Below are 21,322 nucleotides of genomic sequence, written 5' to 3'. Positions count from 1 at the left end.
GTTGGTCCATAAGCCAAATCTCTCCAACAATTTTTTTCAACTTAAATCATTAAAGACTTGAAAAACTAGTGTGTTATATCTCATATATGCTCAATAAATATATACATATTTATTAATTTCTCTAAAGATTCGGAGATCCTCAAGAATATAAGTTGTGATGACAATAACAGCCACTTAAAGAATATAACCATGGAAGCTTAGACCAGAAAGAGTGATTGTTAAGGCACAATGAAATGAATCCAAGTGTACGTATACGCATTTCCGTGGTGTAGGAAAAAAGATACAAGAATATATAACCATGTTGAAATAATAAGAATATGGACTTCTATTTCTATATATACATATACAGATATACACAAAACCTCACTCCATGCCTATAACAATAATTCAGCACATCTTTTTTTTTTTTTTTAAATTAATTCAGCACATCTTTGAAGACTCTTTACATTACTTTTTTGAGTTACGGTTAATCTGTGATTAAGGTACCTTTTTCTTTCCTTTGAAACTAGCTTTATCTATGTTCATTTTTATTTTATGTAGCTCATTTTTTTGTTTTTACGTAATTTCGAGCTTGCTTTTCAGATTTCATATCACTAAATGTGCTTCAAACTCAACAGTAATATTGTGTCTTCATTTTCTTGGTCCAGATTACTTATGTGGTAATGATTATTTGGGTGAAGAAACAAGGTACACAATAAATGTCTAAAAATACATGATAAGAAGCTGATATAATATTAATCTCCCCGATTATTGCGAGCTTAGTGATTCTGCTTCATGACGTCACAAGCCAGCTCACACACGCTCTTCCACACAAAAGCATAAGCAACTCCGGGTGGGAGAGACGTGATCCAAAAAAACTCAATTATTGAATCAATAATTAAGTTCATATATCTAGCAAATCCAATTAACTTTTTTTTTTATTTCTCTTATCATACCTTTTACGCGATTAATATTCAAAAGCTTCCCACGATGTAAGGACCTGAAGATATATATATATATATATATATATATATATATAATATGTTGAAATATCTTTCTCGCTACCAAAAAAATAATAAAAAGAAATAAAGAGTCATGTTGTCTGTTGGAAAAGTGAGGTTAAGTTGACTTAGTCTATGATCTGGATTCAAGGCATTTCCATAACTGTATGCAAGTTTTTTGTTAAAGTTATATTAATTTATTCATTTTATAAATAGTACAGGCATATCCTCGATGGCTATTTTCTTCCAACCATTGGTGGATATGTTTTAATATCTTTGGCCTAATAATATTATAATCTCCTGAATCTTCCACTCTACATTCCCTTGACTTGTTTCTGTAGCTAACTTTTCCCTAACAAATATATAAACAATAATTCCCATAGCTGTACAAATATTGAAACATCAAAGGCAGAGATACGAAAAGGAAAAAAGTATTCGATACATAATACATATATGTCGCTTGAGTACTCGTGTCAAAAGCGCAATTGATATTAGACAAGAAAATATTTCAGAAACGACAGGGTTGTCTAAATGCAAGGTCTTACTTGACTGTCCCACAATCCACTAACCAAATTATCACATTATACTTAATAGAGAAAGCAAAAATAAAAGTAAAAAAATTAATGACCATGTAATATAATTGAAGCACATAAGCATATAGAGTTGTGAGACCACTATACCTACCTTTTAATTTGTGGATACAATAATACACATATTGAGTCAACATTGTCAACCGTTTCCCAGCTCTTTAAATACCGCGACCTATATCTCAAACTAGATGCACTTCCAAACATATCTTGCTCTCCTATCACCATAGTTTTTCTCTAGTTTAACCTAAGTTATATAATAACTTTCTTTCTTTTGGTTTGAATATAGTATCAATATTTTAATTAATTATGACGATTGAGAACAATGGCAAAGGAGTGAAGAGCTTTGATTGCTTTAGCGTTGCATGGACCATGCAAGAACAAGGAACCAATTTCCCAAAACACCCCTCTCGCTCCAAGCCAACCCCTCCGGTCGTCTCTCTTGCAAGAAAGGTATATTATATATATATAAGCATATATATATATATATATATATATATATATATATGTATGTGTTGTCACATGTGTTTGTTATTATATATGAACTAGCTACTTCATGCATGTGTAGTGTCACTTTCTTTTCTTGACCACGCATCGCTAGATTTGGAGTGTGTTACATTTATTGAGGTCAAAATCAGAAAATATCATTCATCAAATTAAAGTCAATGAAAAAGTAGTAATGTGTATTTATGTATGTATAGGTGGGAGCGGAGTTCATAGGGACTCTATTGCTAATCTTCTTCGCGACGGCGATAGCGATTCTGAACCCTAACACGAACGAGCCTCAGACGCTGATGATCGTGGCGGTGGCGACGGGGCTGATCGTGATGATCATAATATTCTCGACGGGCCACATATCCGGGGCCCACTTGAACCCGGCGGTGACGGTGGCGTTTGCGGCGCTGAGGCACTTCCCGTGGAAGCACGTGCCGTTCTACATGGCTGCACAGCTGGCGGGGTCGGTGTGCGCCGCCTTTGCCCTCAAGGGTGTGTTCCACCCAATCGGCGGCTCCGGCGGAGTCACAGTCCCTAAAGTCACAGTCACCGACGCTCAGGCCTTCGCTTTGGAGTTCATTGTCACTTTTGTCCTCATGTTTGTCACCACCGCCGTCGCCACCGACACCAGAGCTGTAAGATACACCATATTTGTACTTATTATAGGGGCGGAGATAGGAAACTAAAATTTATGGGAGGCTAAAGGTTCAAAATGATATTTTTTTGGGTACAAGCCAAAACTAAAATTTTAATAGGGTTGAGAGAGATTAAACTTAGATAAAGTTTGAATTACTTAATTAGAACTTTATGATACCTTTTATATGATAATATAAAGATATAAATAAATCACTTTGGTACAAAAATAAAATAATAAATATGTAGGTACTAAAATTAATAAGTACAAAAAAAATTAGAAGTGCAATTATTAAGATTACTACGTAAAGAACACAACTTAGAGGAATCAAAGCACAATATATATATATATATATATATATATATATATATATATATATATATATATTGAATTATTCACCCTAGTCATGAAGAGACAAGTAAAAACTAGGGTTTTTTGGATTTGAACTTTTTTTTATTATTGTAAAATTAAGATTGAGTTTGATTTTGATACTAGAACATTAATATGGGTATATGTGCAGGTTGGAGAGATGGCTGGGATTGCCGTGGGAGCAACTGTGATGGTCAATAACTTTGTTGCAGGGTTTGTAGTATAGCCTTATATATTAATTACTGAATCAATACATACCTACTGAAGAAGAATGAAATTAATTCAGAGAGGTTACATAGTAAATATTTGTAAGTATATGGGATTAATTTGAATGGGTAAGTATATACAGGGAAAGAACAGGAGCTTCAATGAACCCAGTGAGGACAATAGGGCCAGCAATCGCAGTCAACAACTTCAGCGCTATTTGGATTTATTTGACCGCTCCGGTGCTCGGCGCTCTCGCCGGCGCCGCCGCTTACACCGTCATCAAGCTCCATGATGATGATGATCACGACGACTCTGCTGAGACCAGCTAGTGCGATCCACTACAATACATATACATAATATAGGTCCTATTATAATTTTAAGTATAAATCGACGATGATGATGACGAACTGTGTAACAATAATCTAGGTTACGATATTATGTACGAACCTGTGCGTTCAATAATTGTACTTAAGGACCTGTATTAATGTACTCATTCTGCGTCTAGCTAAGCTGAGGAATCAACCTATATTTCGTTTTCTAATGATCACATATATATATGCATATACATTTGTCATATGTGTTGAGGGAAGGAGAGACTTGGCTTTTGTTTGAGGTGCCCTAAAAATGCATTCTAACCTAACTTGTAAATGATAAACTTAACTTTAACCGCAAATTTATTTTTTTTAATATAAAAATATGTTTCTAATGGTGATCTATATATATATATATATATATATATATAAAATTGAGGTTAACCTCTTCTTGGGATTTCATAAGGTTAACCCCATTTTGTTGTTGTTGTCAAAGTTAACCAATCCATGTATAGAATAGAAGGGCAAATTGTTACAATAAATGTATAATGTCTAGTGTTAGATCTTTTTCTTGTTCATAAAAAATAGCCATGAAAATACGAGATTTTTTATATGCTGTAATTTACCCAATAATAGTATCTACGCGTAAATAAAAGACATATATAGTTTGCTTTTACAATACTAAAATAAGCTTCGCTGTTTGTAGTATCAATTTTATAATAAGAATGCCTTTTACGCGTATCAATTTCTTTTTATGGTGAGTATGTGTCAAAAAGTTTATTTGATACAATGATACAGATTACAAGCATACCTCTAATTTTTTTAACTAAAGAAAATAGACCTCTAATCATGTTTTATTTATAGAAAATAGACCTCTATATATATTGTTGCGCTGTAGTAGGTTAATTAAGAGTGAGATTAAAACGCGCATAACCTATAGCTAAAGCACACATATAGCAAAATAAGTTAATGAGCTTGAATAAGAGAAGACTAAAAAAGAGAACACATATCTTACCAAGAACAAAATTGATCAAGTATATGATCAGAGAACTGTACGTGATACAGTGGATTGTATTGGTCGCCCAATGTAGTTGTTGCACATATGAAGTATTGGAGACTTTTCTTAATAATTCCAGTCTTTAAAGGTTGATTCATGCATGGTAGGCAATGGTGTGAGCCAATATTAGCCACATTTTCCAAACCAAAATGTATTGTGTGTCTTGTTATTTTAAAGCGCACTAGGCCAACCCAATAAATCTGATTGCTCCATTATTTAGATCCCAGTTTCAATCTACACCAACTCAACTAATCAACTATGCTTCTGTATTCCACTATACCCATAATTAATTGACTCATCAATAGAAATAAATATTTAAAGTTTAGTCACTTTTTGGAGAAAAAAACTGGAAAAATGGGGGAAATGCACCATACTAAAAATCAAAGTTTAGTCACACAACCAATTATTTTTTATGACACGATTTGGTAAATTTATAGGTATATACAAGGAAGGACGAAGCCCCGGCCATCCTAATAGTCCCCTCTAAAAAAAACTATTTTGCACTTTTATATATATATATATATATATATATATATATATAAGCCTCTCCAGCATTTTTGTACATATATTGCAAAAGCATATATTAATTATGTACAAAAATGCTGGAGAGGCTTATATATATATATATATATATATATATATATATATATATATATATAAGCCTCTCCAGCATTTTTGTACATATATATATATATATATATATATATATATATATAAGCCTCTCCAGCATTTTTGTACATAATTAATATATGCTTTTGCAATATATATATATATATATATATATATATATATATATTGTACATATAACTTCTGTAAACCTGCTTTTATGTAAAAGTAGCATACTCTATAAGCAATACCATCCTTGAAACGTGGCCGACTTACTTAAAAAAAAAAAAAAAAAAAAAACACACACACACACACATCTTAATCAACGCACTCATTTGTAGGAATTTGATTCATAGAAATTCCAACTACACTTCCAAACATACTAACTATATATGGAGATCATGAAAATCATTACCTCATACGCAAGGTTAGAATTATTATAAACTAACAGCATTTCTTGGTTTTCCAAAAAAAACATTAAAAGTCTTTGTCATCAGTTCAATATGATGTCTATATAGCGGATCATGATAATTTTATAGAGGGGTCATTAATATGGTACGAAAATATAGTGTGTAAAATTTACGGAATTGATTTTTGTCTCGATTCACGATTAGTGACGATCCACTCACGTGTTGACACGTGGCAACGAACTGCCACATGTCAACACGTGAGTGGATCGTCACTAATCGTGAATCGAGACAAATAGCATTGCTATTTTAAGCTAAAAGTAACTGGAAACTAAAGATTTGATATTTCTGTTGGAATCCATTTAGTCTTTGTACTTCCAAAGTTCTTGCTTTATTGATTTATCAGTACGGTTGGGAAAAATATGGCACACATAAGATGTTACAATTTAATAATTTAAAATATATAATCTCAGAACACTAAAAGATTGCTTTATTCACAAGTCCATTCACCAACTTCGCGAAACATCCAAAGATTGTTGTGTCTGAATTTTTGCCAAATTTATCTCCATTATTCTATTGCCATGGTCTTTTTTTTCCCCCTACTTTCCATCAGTCACATAATGTCACAGTCCCATTATTATAGTAAACTTCCATGCATAGGAGATTCTGAAATCCTAAAAACAAGGAAAGTTAACTACTTGACATTTTCACAATTATTTAATGAAAGACAACAAGACTGAGAGTTTTTATTAACATTTTTTGGCGTCACTTTACCTTGAAGTTATCTCGTATCATAGTATAAACTTCATATATATGTGACATTTTTTATTTAGTATAATAAAGGTCTAGATAAACTCTTAAATCACCATCCACTTATTTTATCCAAATTAACTTATTTAATTAATCTTCAGATTCTCCAAATCTAAGCTAACTATTATCCATGATCACGAGCCAGAGTTTATCATATGTGTATATTCTAATTAGTGTACCTACCTAAGTAAGTGCATTGTATATATATATATACAAAAAAAAAAAAAAATAATAATATAATGGATTCATCGCCACCGTCAACTCGCGGAGTGGCTCTATTTCGGCAAGAGAGAGGACGTGGCAATTCAGTGTCCGTTGAAGAAGGATCTACGACAAGAACACCACACCCTAAAGTCTCGTGTTTCTCTCTACCACCACCCACTCTTTGGAGAAGGGTATGTGTGTGTGTATATATATATATATATATATATATATATATATATATATATATATATATATATATATATATATATATATATATAGTGACGGAGCCGGTATAGGCCCAGCAGTGGCTTAAGTCCCCCCCCTTAAATTTTTTTTTTGTACTTTTTGCCTATTTTAAAAAAAAATGTTTTTGTACCTTTTGCCCATTTTTAAAAAAAATTACATTTTTTTCCCTTGAAAATTTATACTTTTGACCCAATTTTTATAAATTTTTTACAATCAAGCCCCCCCTGAATTTTTTTTTTCAAATTAGCCCCCTTGATGGGTTTTTCTGGCTCCGTCACTGTATATATATATATATATATATATACATTACATGACATGACATGATGTATGATGATATATATGATATCAGGTTGGAGCTGAGTTCATAGGGACGGTAATACTAGTATTCACGGGGACAGCGACGGCGATAGTGAACCAGAAGTCAGGAGGGACAGAGAGCATCATCGGAATCGCCGGATCCAACGGACTGGCCGTCATGATCGTCATCCTCTCCACCGGACACATCTCCGGGGCCCACCTCAACCCCGCCATCACCGTCGCCTTCGCTGCTCTCAACCGCTTCCCATGGAAATACGTACGAGCAATATCATTTGTATCATGAAGTTTCATCTCATAGGGAATCAGATAATAACCTTATAGGCTTCATCTTTAACATATACAAAACACACACACATAAATATATTATATGGATCATTAGGAAAATAGCCAATTAAAACGTTTGATATTGTTAAATAACCAACGTTTGTTAAATCTTAGGTAAATAGTTATTTTCATGTATTTACAGACGTAAATCTTAGATAAATAATTACCTCCATATATTAGGTCACGTCATTATTTACGATTATTTATCTAAGATTTACCAAACATTGATTATTTAACAATGACAAACGTTTAAATCGACTATTTTTCTAATTTTATATATATATATATATATATATATATATATATATATATATGTTGATTAATTCAGGTGCCGGTGTATGTGGCAACGCAAGCGGCGGCGGCGGTGAGCGCGTCGATGGCGTTGAAGTGGGTGTTTCATCCGATAATGGACGGCGGAGTAACAGTGCCGTCGTGCTCCGACGCGCAAGCTTTCGTTCTCGAGTTTCTCATCACCTCTTTCCTCATGTTTGTTGTCACTGCTGTTGCCACCGATACCAGAACCGTACGTACTTCTTTATTCACTCTCGCACGTGCATGCATGTTTATAATCATTTCGATGATAGTACGTTAATGGCGGTGGTGGTGATCGATCGTAATATCTTTTCAGGTGAGAGAGTTGGCGGGGATTGCGGTCGGAGCCACAGTCATGCTAAACATTCTCGTTGCTGCGTATGCACATGCATATATACATACACATCCGTTTTATATTATCATATAATTTCTGTCATAATTTTTTTTTAAAAAAAATCATTCATTTTCTTACGTATTGTCATTGAACTTTAAGACTATGTTTTTACCGAATATCAAGTGTGAATAAGCCAATTATGTAAAAAAAAAAAAATCATCAAATCAACTATATTTTTTAAGAACAAATTATTTACCATTTTATCCTATAAAATAAGGTTAGGCAGGTCGCTTAATTGAGATTTTGTAAAAAAAAGAAAAAAAAAGTTTAGTAAAAAGATCCAAATTTTCAAAGCATAGGGACTATTTATTAAATTCAATGAATAAATCAGGGGTCAATCTGTAAAAAATATATAAAGTTGAAATTTTGATTATTTTGCAAATTCGTAACTTTAAATTAGTTATTTAGTTACATCACCCATCAATATAAGATGTATTTACAGGGAAGTAACAGGGGCATCAATGAATCCGGTGAGGACTTTAGGGCCGGCGGTGGCAACCAACAACTTCAAAGCCATTTGGATTTATATGACCGCTCCCTTCCTCGGAGCCCTTTTCGGCGCCGGACTCTTCTCCGTTGTCAACCTTCCCAAGCCACCAAACTCATAATAATATCATGCATTAATAAATTTCATGAGAGTTAATATTAACATATATAATATCCAAATGTATTGTATTTCAATAAATGAATCAACAAGCAAGCTATCGTGAGTTTTTCCATTCCGTAGTTAATGTTCAAATTTGTGCTATTTTTTGTTTTTTTGGTTTTGTAACTGAAAACTTAATTTATGTATCTGTATATTAATCAATTAACTCGATTTGATGAGGGAGATATCAAATTGTGGAATTTCAAAATATGTATAATATATTCCGATGTTTGATTTAATTTGAAAGATAAAATTAATTAAAGTTTTGTATGCATGAACTTCATAACACTTCGTATGTGTTTTTTATACATGTTTTTTTTTTTTTTTAAATTTGAAAAACAATCTGTATCTTTCCATTTTCGATAATTTTGATATGTTTCACTGGTTTTCGGTTGGATTCAGTGGTTGTTTAGAGGGAATTTGCAAACTTTTTGTGTACCAAAAAATCTCATGTTGCAGTTAGGAATATATTTGTCTAAAATTAAAAGACCGTGACATTTTAATATGTATAAAAAATAAATATTTGTTGTTATGAATTTGTACGTTTAGACAAGAGGGACTAGTTGAGTGGTACGAAATGTCTCGGAGTAATGGAAATTATAAAAAATATCAACAAACAAACTCTAAAAATTTAATTTTTGTCATTTAATCAAACATCAAATTTTACAATACAAAATCACACACGAAACAAGTCACAAGTCACAAAAAAAAACCTTAGAATTCAATAATCACCAACGTTTTAGTAATATTAAGAACATGCAAATCGAATATCGCGATAGTCTTAAGAATACTTGACATATTTTTAGAATCGATTTCATTCAATATCCAATATGACTTAAATAATATTAATAATACTCGGCATATTTTTTTCGCTAATACGAATAATATTTTTTACGTTTCCTAGGGCCTATTCGTTTCTTAACTTTAAAACTGTTTTTAACTTTTTTAACTTGAACATTTTTATGAAAAAACTGAATTCACTGTTTGTTTGATGATTCTCAGAATATAACTCAAAAAGTTTTCAAAATGTTTTATGTTTTAATGAAGAAAATAAAAAAACAGTTTTTATGTGTTTTTCAATTTTTTCACTCTACTTTTTTAACTTTTTTTTTTTAATATCTACTCTTGACATCTCCTTCTCTCCTATCAACATCATTTCATTTTCCTCACTTTTGATTATCGAATTTGTTTTCGTTCCTTGGAAAACTTAAGTTTTACAATTATGACAAACTTTAAACAATCGGAACTCCATTTTACAAACTGTTAATTGGTTGTGATCCTCTCGTCGAGCACATAAGTTTTCGCTATGTTTAGTCAACATTAGGTATCAAAATTTGATATTTGTTGTATTGACTACAAAGACAAACAGTGTTTTCCGATGAACTTGTGAACAATCATTATAACTAAAGGTAAGACCATTATATTCGCAGCAAAGACTTTTAATTAATATATATCTCGAAGCCTAATTCTTATGTGAATTATTACACTACAATTACAAAAAACTGAATAAAAAAAAACTGAAAGCCTTACCAAACAATTATTTGAAAACAACTACAAAATTTTTTTAGACTACAACTATATGAAAACAAAAACAGAAAATAGAAACAATTTGAGTGAACTACCAAACATGCCCTTAATTTTTTGATATTTTTGAATTCGAGAATCTAAAAAGATGCATTTGCTTATTATTTCATCTATTTCTTATTTTATATTTGATACTAATTTATTAATGAAGAGGCATTTCAGTGTTTTTAAACTAGTGTATATTAATTTATGCAGTGACATTTATTATATTATTTTGAGTATTTTTACTTTTTACATTCCACAATTTTAATTATATTACTTTTTACATTCCACGATTTCATTAATACACATTTTATTTATCGAAAAAAAAAACCCACAGAAATTACCACAAAAAAAAAAAAAAAAAAAAAAAAATTCACACCGAGATAATCAGAATACGGTTACAATGGTTAATTCTAAATTACAAAAATGGCAGCGAAATACGTTTCGTCAATCAAACAAGCGAGATCCCCGAAGCCATTCGGATCGGATCCGATTCGCGATTCCGTCGAGATCGATTCTTCAGCAGAGACAGACCGACCGCAGCGACGAGAACGCCGACGGCATCGGCGACGGCGTCCTTGGCCGACGCCCCTGCGGATCTGAAGAACCCGAACTCGTCGGCAGCTTCTTTCGCGGCGCCGGCGAGAAGAGACGCGACGGAGCCGATCCCGACGGAGTGGCTGCGGAGGCGAGCGAGGTGTGCCATGGCGGAGAAGAGGATGGTTAGCGTGAAGCCGAACAGAATGTGGTACAGCTTATCTAGGGCTAACCATGGGTCTTCGTTTTCCATTAAGAGAGACTCACTTCGTATTTGTGTGACAGAGCGGTTATTAGGAATAGAGAACAAATTTATAAGTATCCTCATTTGTGTTATATATCTTTCCCTTTAGTTTCTAATCTAAAAAATTAATGCTCTTTTTTAGCTAGTACAAAAGGTTAATGCTTTAAATGGGTATCGCATTTTGAAGAAGAAGAAGAGAAACAATATGATTTGGGTTATTGAAATCACAAATTTTATTACAATAGGCCAATTTTTTATTTTTTATTTTTTTAATTAAAATCTCAGTACTAAGTCGTTCCTTGCTTAAAATTTATTTGATCTTTTAGTTCATTGGTTTGATCTTCCCGGCAACTTGATCAAAATCCTTTTAGTCCTCTGACCAAAATGTGGACAATGTTTTCAATGCAGATAATTCAATACTTTTCTATTGTCTGAAAGGAATAGATATGTTTTAAAAAAAAATATTGAAGATGCTCAAAACATGTCTCGATTGTATATTAAAATAATTCATCTGAGAAATGAAAATATATGAGATTTATTATAAAGTACCTGCTAAACATGTATTGAAAATCAGCTCCTTCACAGTCTACATCTACCAAAGCAATACAACTATCTGTATGACCTTGATTTATATGAACAAGAAGAAGAAGAAGAAGAACACAAGGAAATATAAGCCAATCGCTAGGAATCATAATCTTTGTTCAGCTATCATTTCCTGAGACTTCATGCTACTAATACATCAACTATCATTTGCCTAATAATTCTTTTCTTAGAATTCATAGTATATGAAGCTTCTCAACTACCAAAGTTGATTTACAATGCATGCTTGAGATTTTTTAGAATGCACAATAGAATCAAACCCTTCGAGTCATAGTTGGTTAGCCAAATTGTCGGTTTTTTCATTTCGAAACGATACAGGCAATACTCGTAAACAGATTTTTGTCAACTGAAACCGATTAGAAAGAAAAAGAGTACCGATTCCTCTGTTGCAGATAATACGGTTCTGGTGTACGACAATGGGAAACTTCTTGCTCTTTCAGAAGGAGACAAACCTTGAAAGCAAATACCAATTAGCCTTTCATTTTTGTGCTGAAAGTGGACTGAAACTGATCAACGGTTCAACTTCTCTATCACTTACATAGTCATATCAAAGGATGGTTTCACGCACGATCCGGTGCCTATCATGATGCACGACTTTGCCATTACCGAGAATTACACGATTTTCATGGAACTTCCTATGATTTTCAACCTCAAAGGTTAGTGCCACTTTGATTCAGTCTGTTATTCTCTACTGAGGTTTAAATCTATGTGCAATTCGCTTTTCCAGGGCATGGTGTAGGAAAATAAACAGATATTCTCGTTTGACAAGACCAAAAAAGCCTGCTTCGGTTTTCTACCTCAGTGCTCAAATGGTTCGAGCTTCCAAATTCCTTCATATTCCATAACGGTAGGAACGCCGTGAAAAAAAAAAAAAAAAATTAGAAAGACAACACAAAAGAGTTAAATTTCTGATGGATTTGTAAAATCGTCCTGTGCTTTACCAGCTAAAATCGTTCAGTTAAATTTCTGATCACTTACTGGCTCGAAAACCCGGACTCGGACATGGTCAGCGGGGAAGTCAAAGAATAGCTTGAGAATTTCTCAAACGAGCTGTAATAACTCGATCTTCTTCTCTACGCGTGTCTATCCATCCATATCCGATGTATCATTGTTAATACCATGCCCTTTTTATAGGTACGAGATGAGATTCAACATGAAAACCGGTGAAGCGACGCAGAAAAAACTCTCGGAGTCCGCGTTCGATTTTCCAAGAGTGAATGAAAGTTGCCGGAGCAGAAAGATCTTTCCTTTATTATACCTTACATATATATTTTTTTTCCAGAGGTCAAGTGTTATGATCTGATATAATATAAGGAAAACAGCGCTATGTATTTGTCACGAAACTCGACAGGATTGCTTAAATGACGGGCATCGTGAAATTCGATCTGCAAGCCGAGCCGCAGAGTGTCAAGAAAGAGATTGAGGTCGGAGGGAACGTCGATGGCCTCTACGACTTGGGACAATGCCGGTTCGGATCCGAGGCTATTTTCGTCCTGAAATTTCCCGGGTTGTTTATGGATACTTGATCTTTTTCCGTTCATGACAAGAAAACTGGTTAACTAATATTTCCTCTGCCAAAGTTTTTTAATTATTAAGATTGTGCATATATTGTTCCAAGTATTATGTTACATCAAATTTCTAACAAATTTTTATTATCTCCGCGTACAAGCTCACATCTAGTTTTCACGTTCCCGTCGGCCAATAGAGAGACAAGTCATACTTTCGAAGCCTGTTTCGGAGGCTTGGTCCAGGATTGATACATAAGTGAGTGTAAAATAAAGCGACCAATTGTTTTTTGTCACGCATTGATTGAGAATCCAACGATTTACCAGTTTTTTCAAACGAATTTTTTTCACATGGGTCACTCTATTTTAAACGTACAAGCCCATAAAATTTTGTTTCACGTACAAGCTCACATCTTTGTCTATAAATCTTGAACGATTTTCCAATTTTTTGAACTAATTTTTTCTTCTTCCGAATTTCCCAAAAAACAAAAAATCGTTCATTTTATTAAATTTCACTGACCATAAAATAACAAAAAAAAAATAAAAATCGCAAGAAGAACGAAAAACATCTAAACCCTTAAGTGAACGAAAATGAGAACAAACCTTACTTCTGTGAGCATTCAACAACTCAAACAAAAAAAAAAAAAAAACTCAGCCACACGAGAGAGAAAGAGAATGCTTTCATGTACAGTCAAATAAGTGTCAATATAGCAACTGTAAATATATATTCTTGAATTAATTTTGACATATTGAATTTTGGTCCAAAATAATCTAGGAAGCCACAACTCTGGTATAATCCCTACATACATTATATATATAAAGAATATATAAAGAAGAGCATGGAGACACTATTCATTATAGACACAATTTATTGTTAAGTCTACAGTAAAGTGACGAAATTGCTCTTTAAATTTTTTTTTATAATTACATAACTTACCACTATAAGATATTACAAAATTGTCACTCTGATTTAGCAAAGATTTACAAATTTGCTACTACTTTAAATTATCAATTTGCCACAGTTTAAAATTAACAATTTGTCACTGCTTAATCGGTTCTAAGTTCTAACCTAGATTGTTTTGAATACATGATAGTTGGTATTCTTCGTGTGTATATGTAGCATATTACACACACGGGAACACATGAGAGTTAAACTTGTATATAAAGAAGTCAAAATGGTCGGGCCAGCAAACAGATCGAACTAGCCCATTGAATGCCTGAGTTTGGTTTGACTTATAGGAACCCAAATACGACCGAAGCCCTTTAGGGCTTAACGGTGAGCTTAAGCCCCCCTCGATTGTTGGGTATGCTTTTATTATTTTTTTAGTTTACATGGAAAATTTCAGAAACTTAACTCAAAAAGTTTTTGTTTTCTATTTTCTAATTTTTGTAGTTGTACTGAAAAATTATTTTGCAGTTGTTTTCAAAAAGCTGTTTGGTACAGTTTTCATTTTTATTTATGAGAAATTGAAAAAACTGAAAAAAGTGTTTGGTAAAGAGAAGATGAGGAGAAGGAGTAGAGAATAGAAATTTTTTTTTTCTTCCAAAAACACATTTTATTTGTTTTCAGTTTTCTTTATTCTTTTACAAAACAACTTCAAAAATTTTAAAAAAAAATTTCCAAAAATTTTACCAAACACAATTTTCACTTTTTGTTTCCTATTTTTTTAACTCAAAAACTGTTTTTGAGTTGATTACCAAACATAGCCTAAAATTGTGCCCCTTGATTTTTTTTCTTTCAAACTAGCCTCCTAACCAGGGAATCCCGGGCAAGAAATTTGATGGTTTCATCAAGTATAAATGATATTTGCATGAAGCACGCCACAAATTATTTGTATATTATAATTTGATTTTGCTACAGAGTTTGCATATAATCATGAATACGTTTCGAAGAAAGGACAAAAAGTAGATTCAGTTCTATAGATTACATACGCAATCGAATAATATATTCTATATACACACAAACAAACTAAACTCATTGTAATATTATATAATCAAACTACCCTCACTATACCTGACACTTTATGATCCGCAATCATAATCGTTTAGATGGGTTTTCCTCTCGAAGTAACGGTGTTCAGTTTAGTAATTGATTAGAAACATTCACTTTTACTAAACTAATGGTTCTTTCGGTGATCTATTTATGACATCTTATTTTATGATGAGGATTTTAGATTATCTGATGAAAGATAAGTATATTCTCTTATGAGCACTCTACAAAGCTTATAGAGTACTGCCTTTTGATTAATGGAGATCTTTACAATGGCACTGATAAAAAAAAATCTTTGCTGAAGGTTTAATTAAGTTCAATTATGGAATTAGGGATTATTGTGCTTCGTCAATTAATTGTTTGAGTGAAGGGAAATCAAACTTATTAGCAAAATTATCTCCAATTATAAATTTGGTGTACTAATTGATGCTTGGACGGATTATATATATCTTATTCTCTTTTATTTCAAGTTTTTATTGGAGTAGAAGTTATCATTTTACCACAACATCATCATTCCAAAAGTGAAAAAATAACCATACCAAACAATAAAATCTACATCTTTTTTTGGTTTAATTAGCCATTACATATATATATATATATATATATATATATATATATGTATATATTTATATATATATTATTCTCTTTAAGCATCTAATTTTGATTGAGTGGGACCAAATATTCCATATGTATCAAATTGTGGAGCTCTCTAGATATACGCCCCCACATATAATATAATTTAGTTACAAATTTTTTCGTGATGGACTGATTTACGTCGATATATTAATATTCCTTGATGGCTATCCTAATTCCTAAGCTGAAGAATTACAATCTAAATTTCTGAACTTAATTCTCTATAATTAGACGAGTGTGCACATATATATATGTGGATATGGACACCTAAATACCCACATGGAATACAAATTATGAGCCCTCAGTGGTTGACCAATAAAAGGACGACAAGTGTCCGTCAGAGAGAGAGAAGATTCTATATTAGACGGCGACAAGTGGCCGACAAGTAGATTGAGAAAGTTGAAGGTCTTACATATATATATGGTTGCACTCATAATAATAATAGTAATAATGTTATCTGATATTGTTGTTGCCAAATGACTATACTTTCGTTGTCATCAATAGGAACATAAATACACCCATGTGACATTCCTCAAAAGTGTACACAATATATGCAATTAAGATAAGAATTACTTTTTCGCAAAAAAAAAAAAAAAAAAAAAAAAAATCACAAAGGGTATCTCTAATAATATTGATTCACATGAAAAAGAATAAAAATAGATAAAAGTACTAATAATAGCTACAGTGAAAATCTAGTTTACGATAGTGATACGAATTACAAAAGGAGTGCAAAACGTACGTACGTTATACGTACGTATGCATGATAATATTATTTAAGCCCAAAATGTGTGAGCGTTTATTTTTTCGGGTCAAAAAATAAAAAAATATATATAAAATCTATTGTGAGATATCATTGTCCGCATAATGTGTGGCACATTAATTATGAGTGTTTCAATTAAGGTCTCGAGTTATTCAGAGAAAAAAAAAGTGCCAAGACTTTGAGATCAAACTGGTAACAGCCTGTTGTTTCAGTCCACTTTCAAATAAAGTCGCACTAAAACTCACAATTGACATTGCTTTGGTTGGATCGTTTCTTGGCTGTGAAAAAAAGTGATGGACCCGATTGTTCGTCGTCCTTTCGAATTATGAAAGTTTCTTTGTCGGTTTTTGCCTTTGAGTTTTCTTCTGTCAATGTTTTTTTTGGAAGATATATACATGTAATTGATGTGATAAAGAGAAAAAAATATATATATATACACCAAGAAAAAGAAGTATATAAATGTAAGTGCATGGCATACTCTAAAGCATATGTACTATACTACGTTTTGAGAGATAATTAATATGCATGTATGAATAATTAAGTAGCATATATTACCAAGGACAATCTAGAGTGAAATACTTTTGACAATATTTTAAGGATATCCTGAAATGAAAAGGAAAATAAAAGGTCTGTTATAGATATTATAAAACATTATTACACATATTAGCGATCCATTATGCTTCTTATGGATTTCGAAAAACGTTAAATTTTATTTTAGAATCACACATTTTAATTAAGAGTTGTAAATTTAAACACGGAGGGCACATATAAGAAAATTGATATAGAGTAGTAATATAAAAAAAACTAATAACTAATTTATTTGCAAACTGAAAAAATTGACTATTTTACTCATAAATTAGTTTAGAATGACTACTTTATCCCATTCCTACTAGTCGCTTTAAAATATAAAATCGTAAATTTTATTTTCCTTCAAATTTAGCACCATAAATTTAATTTCTCATTTTATTATTACATTAATGCACGTGCTTAAAAAAAATAGATAAACTTTAAGTCAGTCACACCATGTCTATTAATTAGTCTCCAATAATTTGTCACCAGGTATATCGCTCACAAGCTTGTGCAATAATTGGTAATTTAATATTTAGCATATTCACAGCTATACTTTTTATTTCTTTCCTTTTTCCCACGATTTAAACGCCATTAATGAATTAATAAACCTTTTAAGTTCAGTAATGACATGGGAGTTTTCCAAAAAATATATATATATTATATATATATATATATATATATATATATATATATATAAAGACATATTTTTTGTTTCTTATAACCCGTTTTTCCTATATGGAAGTGAAACATGATCATGCGATCAGGACAATAATAAATAAATACAAAATAAAGAAGAAATGGACGTATATTTTATATGACAGTTGATCTCACTTATCTATTATTTTGGACCTGTCTCAAAGACTTATTATTCAAGGTAATCTAGAAGAAGAAAAAAAAAGAAAAAGATGTGATTGCACTTGCCGATGGTACGAGATTCTTCCAATTAAAAGATGTGAATTATTTTGTTTGTCAGTTTTTATTTATTTATTATTATTTAGTTTAGAGAGTTTACCTAACATTTATAGCTTGGAGAAAAAAATCAACCCTATTTCACCTAAATCAAGACTAATCGGTACGTTTGATATCGATCATCACAGTGATTTGACTCAAATGTATTGGCGTCTACGTACAGATATATACTATTCCTTTATATGATTGAAGAATCTATATAAACACAGTCTACCGGAGAGTCTGATAAAAAAAACGAGGCAACGTATATTATAAGCTTTTGGGGTCACGATTATTTCATGTGTACCTCTTTAGTCAATTTTCTCACTTTGTTGTCAGCACCTAAAAGTCTATTATTGAAAGCTATGCCTCTGTGAGAGCTGGAAGTTTCTTAGAAATAACATGTTATATATTATTATTTTCCACTATGTAATCAATATAATCATAACATTGGATCTATTAACAAAAATCAGGTCTATTTCTAAGACTCTACGAGTAAGATGCGATTGATAAAATTCTATAAATATCAAAAGAATAAATCTTTAAAATGCTAGATGAGCTTGTTAAATAGTATAATGATTATGATTTTTTTTTTCTTGACAATTGACTTCGATTAGAATTCGAGTAGAACACCCATTAATACAAAAGAAAATAACATCTTAAATACAACACAAACTTAGGTCGAAATGAATATACATTAAATACAAGTGTTTGTTCATTTCGTACATACTTTAGATAAAAGGAAAAATATGAAGCACAATAAAATTCGAGCATCTATTTGACTATTTCGATAAACTCACAATGGTTGATGGAGAGATCCAAGCTACCATTGTCCGATGATCACCAAGAAGATGGTGGACGACCAAAATACTAGATCCTACAACCAAATCAGTAAATTAAATAAAAATAACCTACGACTAGAAAATAAACAACATATATTAAACTGATTAAATCTCCCTCGTACCCAATTCGGAAAAATCCATATTCCAATCCATCAAACAATGCACACACCGAATACCACATTGACACACCAGAATCGGACCACGATGATAGTAGGAGCGGTGGCCTGGAAAGAAGCATTGTTGCCCTGACTCGAGCTCAAAACCGAGCCAGAATATGTAGATTTGAGTTTTGAACCAGCCCTGCAAGCTCCAGCGGATAGCGAAAGGAAGTCGTTTAATACCCTCCCTCTCAGGCTGGAGCCGACGAACACCGACGTCCGATTCTCAGGAAGAGAGTAGCGGCGAAATTTTTAGAGAGAAAAAAATAGGGTTTTTTTTTCCCTTTTGGAGGCGTAGAGAGAAAGGATATTTTTTTTCATAATGATTATGAATTTTAGCAAACTAGCTATAAGTATATTGTTTCGCGAGTATTTATGTCAGATGTGGCTAAGCATGTTTATTTTATAAGAGTTTTAATAATTTTCTTTAATAATTTTTTGTTTTTTTTAACAATTTTAATTTATTATGTTATACAGTTTTTTCTCCACCTTGAATTTTTGAGTTATGTATTTTTTTTTTATCAACATCATCAATAATAAAAATTTGGTTTTCAAAAAATTGTTTAAAAAAAAAAAAAAAAAAAGGTGAGACAACTATTTGTTTACCTACGTCAATATTTCTTTGCCATGAGGAAATATATATCATCATTAGCAGCATATTTATAGCATATATATAAATATGTAGGAAAAAAATTACATTACGGTGTTTATTCAATCGTGAAAAAGGCCTATCAAACAGCTAGCTCTATCTCCAAGCAAAATTATTGGTAGTAAAGGCCAATAATATATAGGTCTTTAATAGATGCAAACAAAATTAATGTGCTAATGTCTATAAATTGGTAGATTGTTATATTTTTTGAATCCAAATGGTCGATTCGATTGAGACGTATCAAGTTATAGTAATTTTTATGTTTTTGTTTTTTATGTGGAATATTTGCCTTATCATAGTACCATCTATATATATTTTTGTTGAGCTCGAGGATTAAAATACCGGTATCGATACCGATATCGAAGTTCTGATTTTACTGATATATTGATTATCGATGGATATCTAATAACAATTTTAATACCGACTATCGATGGTACTACCGATAATATATCGATAAAAATTTTATAACAAAATATAATTTTTAAAAAATAAAAAATATATAGAAATATACATATATATATGTATATACACTGTCGGCCTTGGGCTAAGGCTGGTTAAGCCCAGGCCTAGGGCCCCATATGTGAATGGGCCCCCAAAAATTTACACTTTTTGCTTATTTTTTAAAAAAATTACATTTTTTACCCTAAAAATTTACACTTTTGGCCCATTTTCTTAAAAATTTATATTTTTTACCCTGAAAATTAAAATTTTTATTAGTATCATAGGGCCCCAAAATATTGAATCGCCTAGAGCCCCGGTGAGTTTAGGCCGGCCCTGTGTATATATATATTCAAAAGCTTGATTTTTTATTTTATATATAAATAGGTATTGTCATATATATATTTATATGTATTATAAAATATAAATAAGGAAATAATGATAATAATAAGTAAAATCAATAAGTAAAAGATATAAAGAATAAGAAACGATAAATGAAAAATAAAGAAAAAAATAATGAACTTTTTTTTTATATTAAAAATATTAAATTCGGAGGCGTTATTTTGAATTTTTTAACTTTTAAAAGGTATTGATATTTTATCGATATATCATGATATTTTACTAAGACTATTCAAAAATCGATATATCGTCGATATATCGCGATATTTTGAATTTGGTGCCCATCTAATTTTTTCCATACATTATTTGTCATTATGAAAAAGACTAAGCCTATTCGATCATTGATATTCCCTAATTCTTTTACCACTACTATATATACATTGTCTAGTTATAAATTTATGTCTGTTCAGTGGAATTAATGACGTACTAAGAAGCATATTTAGGTTTAAAAATCAACAATAGCTAGTAAAGTAACTAATATAAAAATAATTGGAGTACGTTAATTGGACAAGGTCTTACTCTCTGGGATGAAAAAGACAATATATATAAGCTATTCGGAGTAAAGACAGAAAGTGC

At 31.6% G+C, this 21,322-nt stretch overlaps 3 protein-coding genes and 1 long non-coding RNA gene across 4 annotated transcripts; 3 read left to right on the top strand and 1 right to left on the bottom strand.

Moving 5' to 3' along the window:
- The first annotated feature begins 1,666 nt into the window (after nucleotides 1-1,666).
- On the top strand, nucleotides 1,667-3,813 carry LOC149386763 (aquaporin NIP6-1-like). The gene is made up of 4 exons (XM_089625403.1): nucleotides 1,667-2,020; nucleotides 2,269-2,697; nucleotides 3,217-3,278; nucleotides 3,415-3,813. The coding sequence occupies exons 1-4, from the start codon at nucleotides 1,877-1,879 to the stop codon at nucleotides 3,599-3,601; spliced, it is 822 nt and encodes a 273-aa protein (XP_089481529.1). The 5' UTR covers nucleotides 1,667-1,876; the 3' UTR covers nucleotides 3,602-3,813.
- Nucleotides 3,814-6,702: 2,889 nt separating this feature from the next.
- Nucleotides 6,703-8,869, top strand: LOC149386762 (aquaporin NIP6-1-like). Its single transcript, XM_089626554.1, has 5 exons — nucleotides 6,703-6,858; nucleotides 7,263-7,487; nucleotides 7,884-8,078; nucleotides 8,184-8,245; nucleotides 8,704-8,869. The coding sequence occupies exons 1-5, from the start codon at nucleotides 6,703-6,705 to the stop codon at nucleotides 8,867-8,869; spliced, it is 804 nt and encodes a 267-aa protein (XP_089482680.1).
- Nucleotides 8,870-10,712: 1,843 nt separating this feature from the next.
- LOC149386761 (uncharacterized) lies at nucleotides 10,713-12,511 on the bottom strand. Its single transcript, XM_089624890.1, has 2 exons — nucleotides 12,395-12,511; nucleotides 10,713-11,221 (listed from the first exon to the last, which is right to left on the bottom strand). Exons 1-2 carry the CDS (start codon nucleotides 12,455-12,457, stop codon nucleotides 10,925-10,927), a joined length of 360 nt encoding a protein of 119 aa, XP_089481016.1. The 5' UTR covers nucleotides 12,458-12,511; the 3' UTR covers nucleotides 10,713-10,924.
- LOC149386760 (uncharacterized) lies at nucleotides 12,390-13,654 on the top strand. The gene is made up of 4 exons (XR_016301148.1): nucleotides 12,390-12,510; nucleotides 12,582-12,701; nucleotides 12,799-12,906; nucleotides 12,989-13,654. It is a non-coding gene; the product is annotated as an uncharacterized LOC149386760 (long non-coding RNA).
- The last annotated feature ends 7,668 nt before the right edge of the window (nucleotides 13,655-21,322 follow it).

This window comes from Urtica dioica, chromosome 9 (assembly GCF_054948205.1).
Source record: "Urtica dioica subsp. dioica isolate 48M chromosome 9, U.dioica_male_clone48M_v1_H2, whole genome shotgun sequence".
Classification (NCBI taxonomy): Eukaryota; Viridiplantae; Streptophyta; class Magnoliopsida; order Rosales; family Urticaceae; genus Urtica; species Urtica dioica.
The sequence above is the reverse complement of the archived record's forward strand: the minus strand, read 5'-3'. Positions and strand labels throughout refer to the sequence as shown.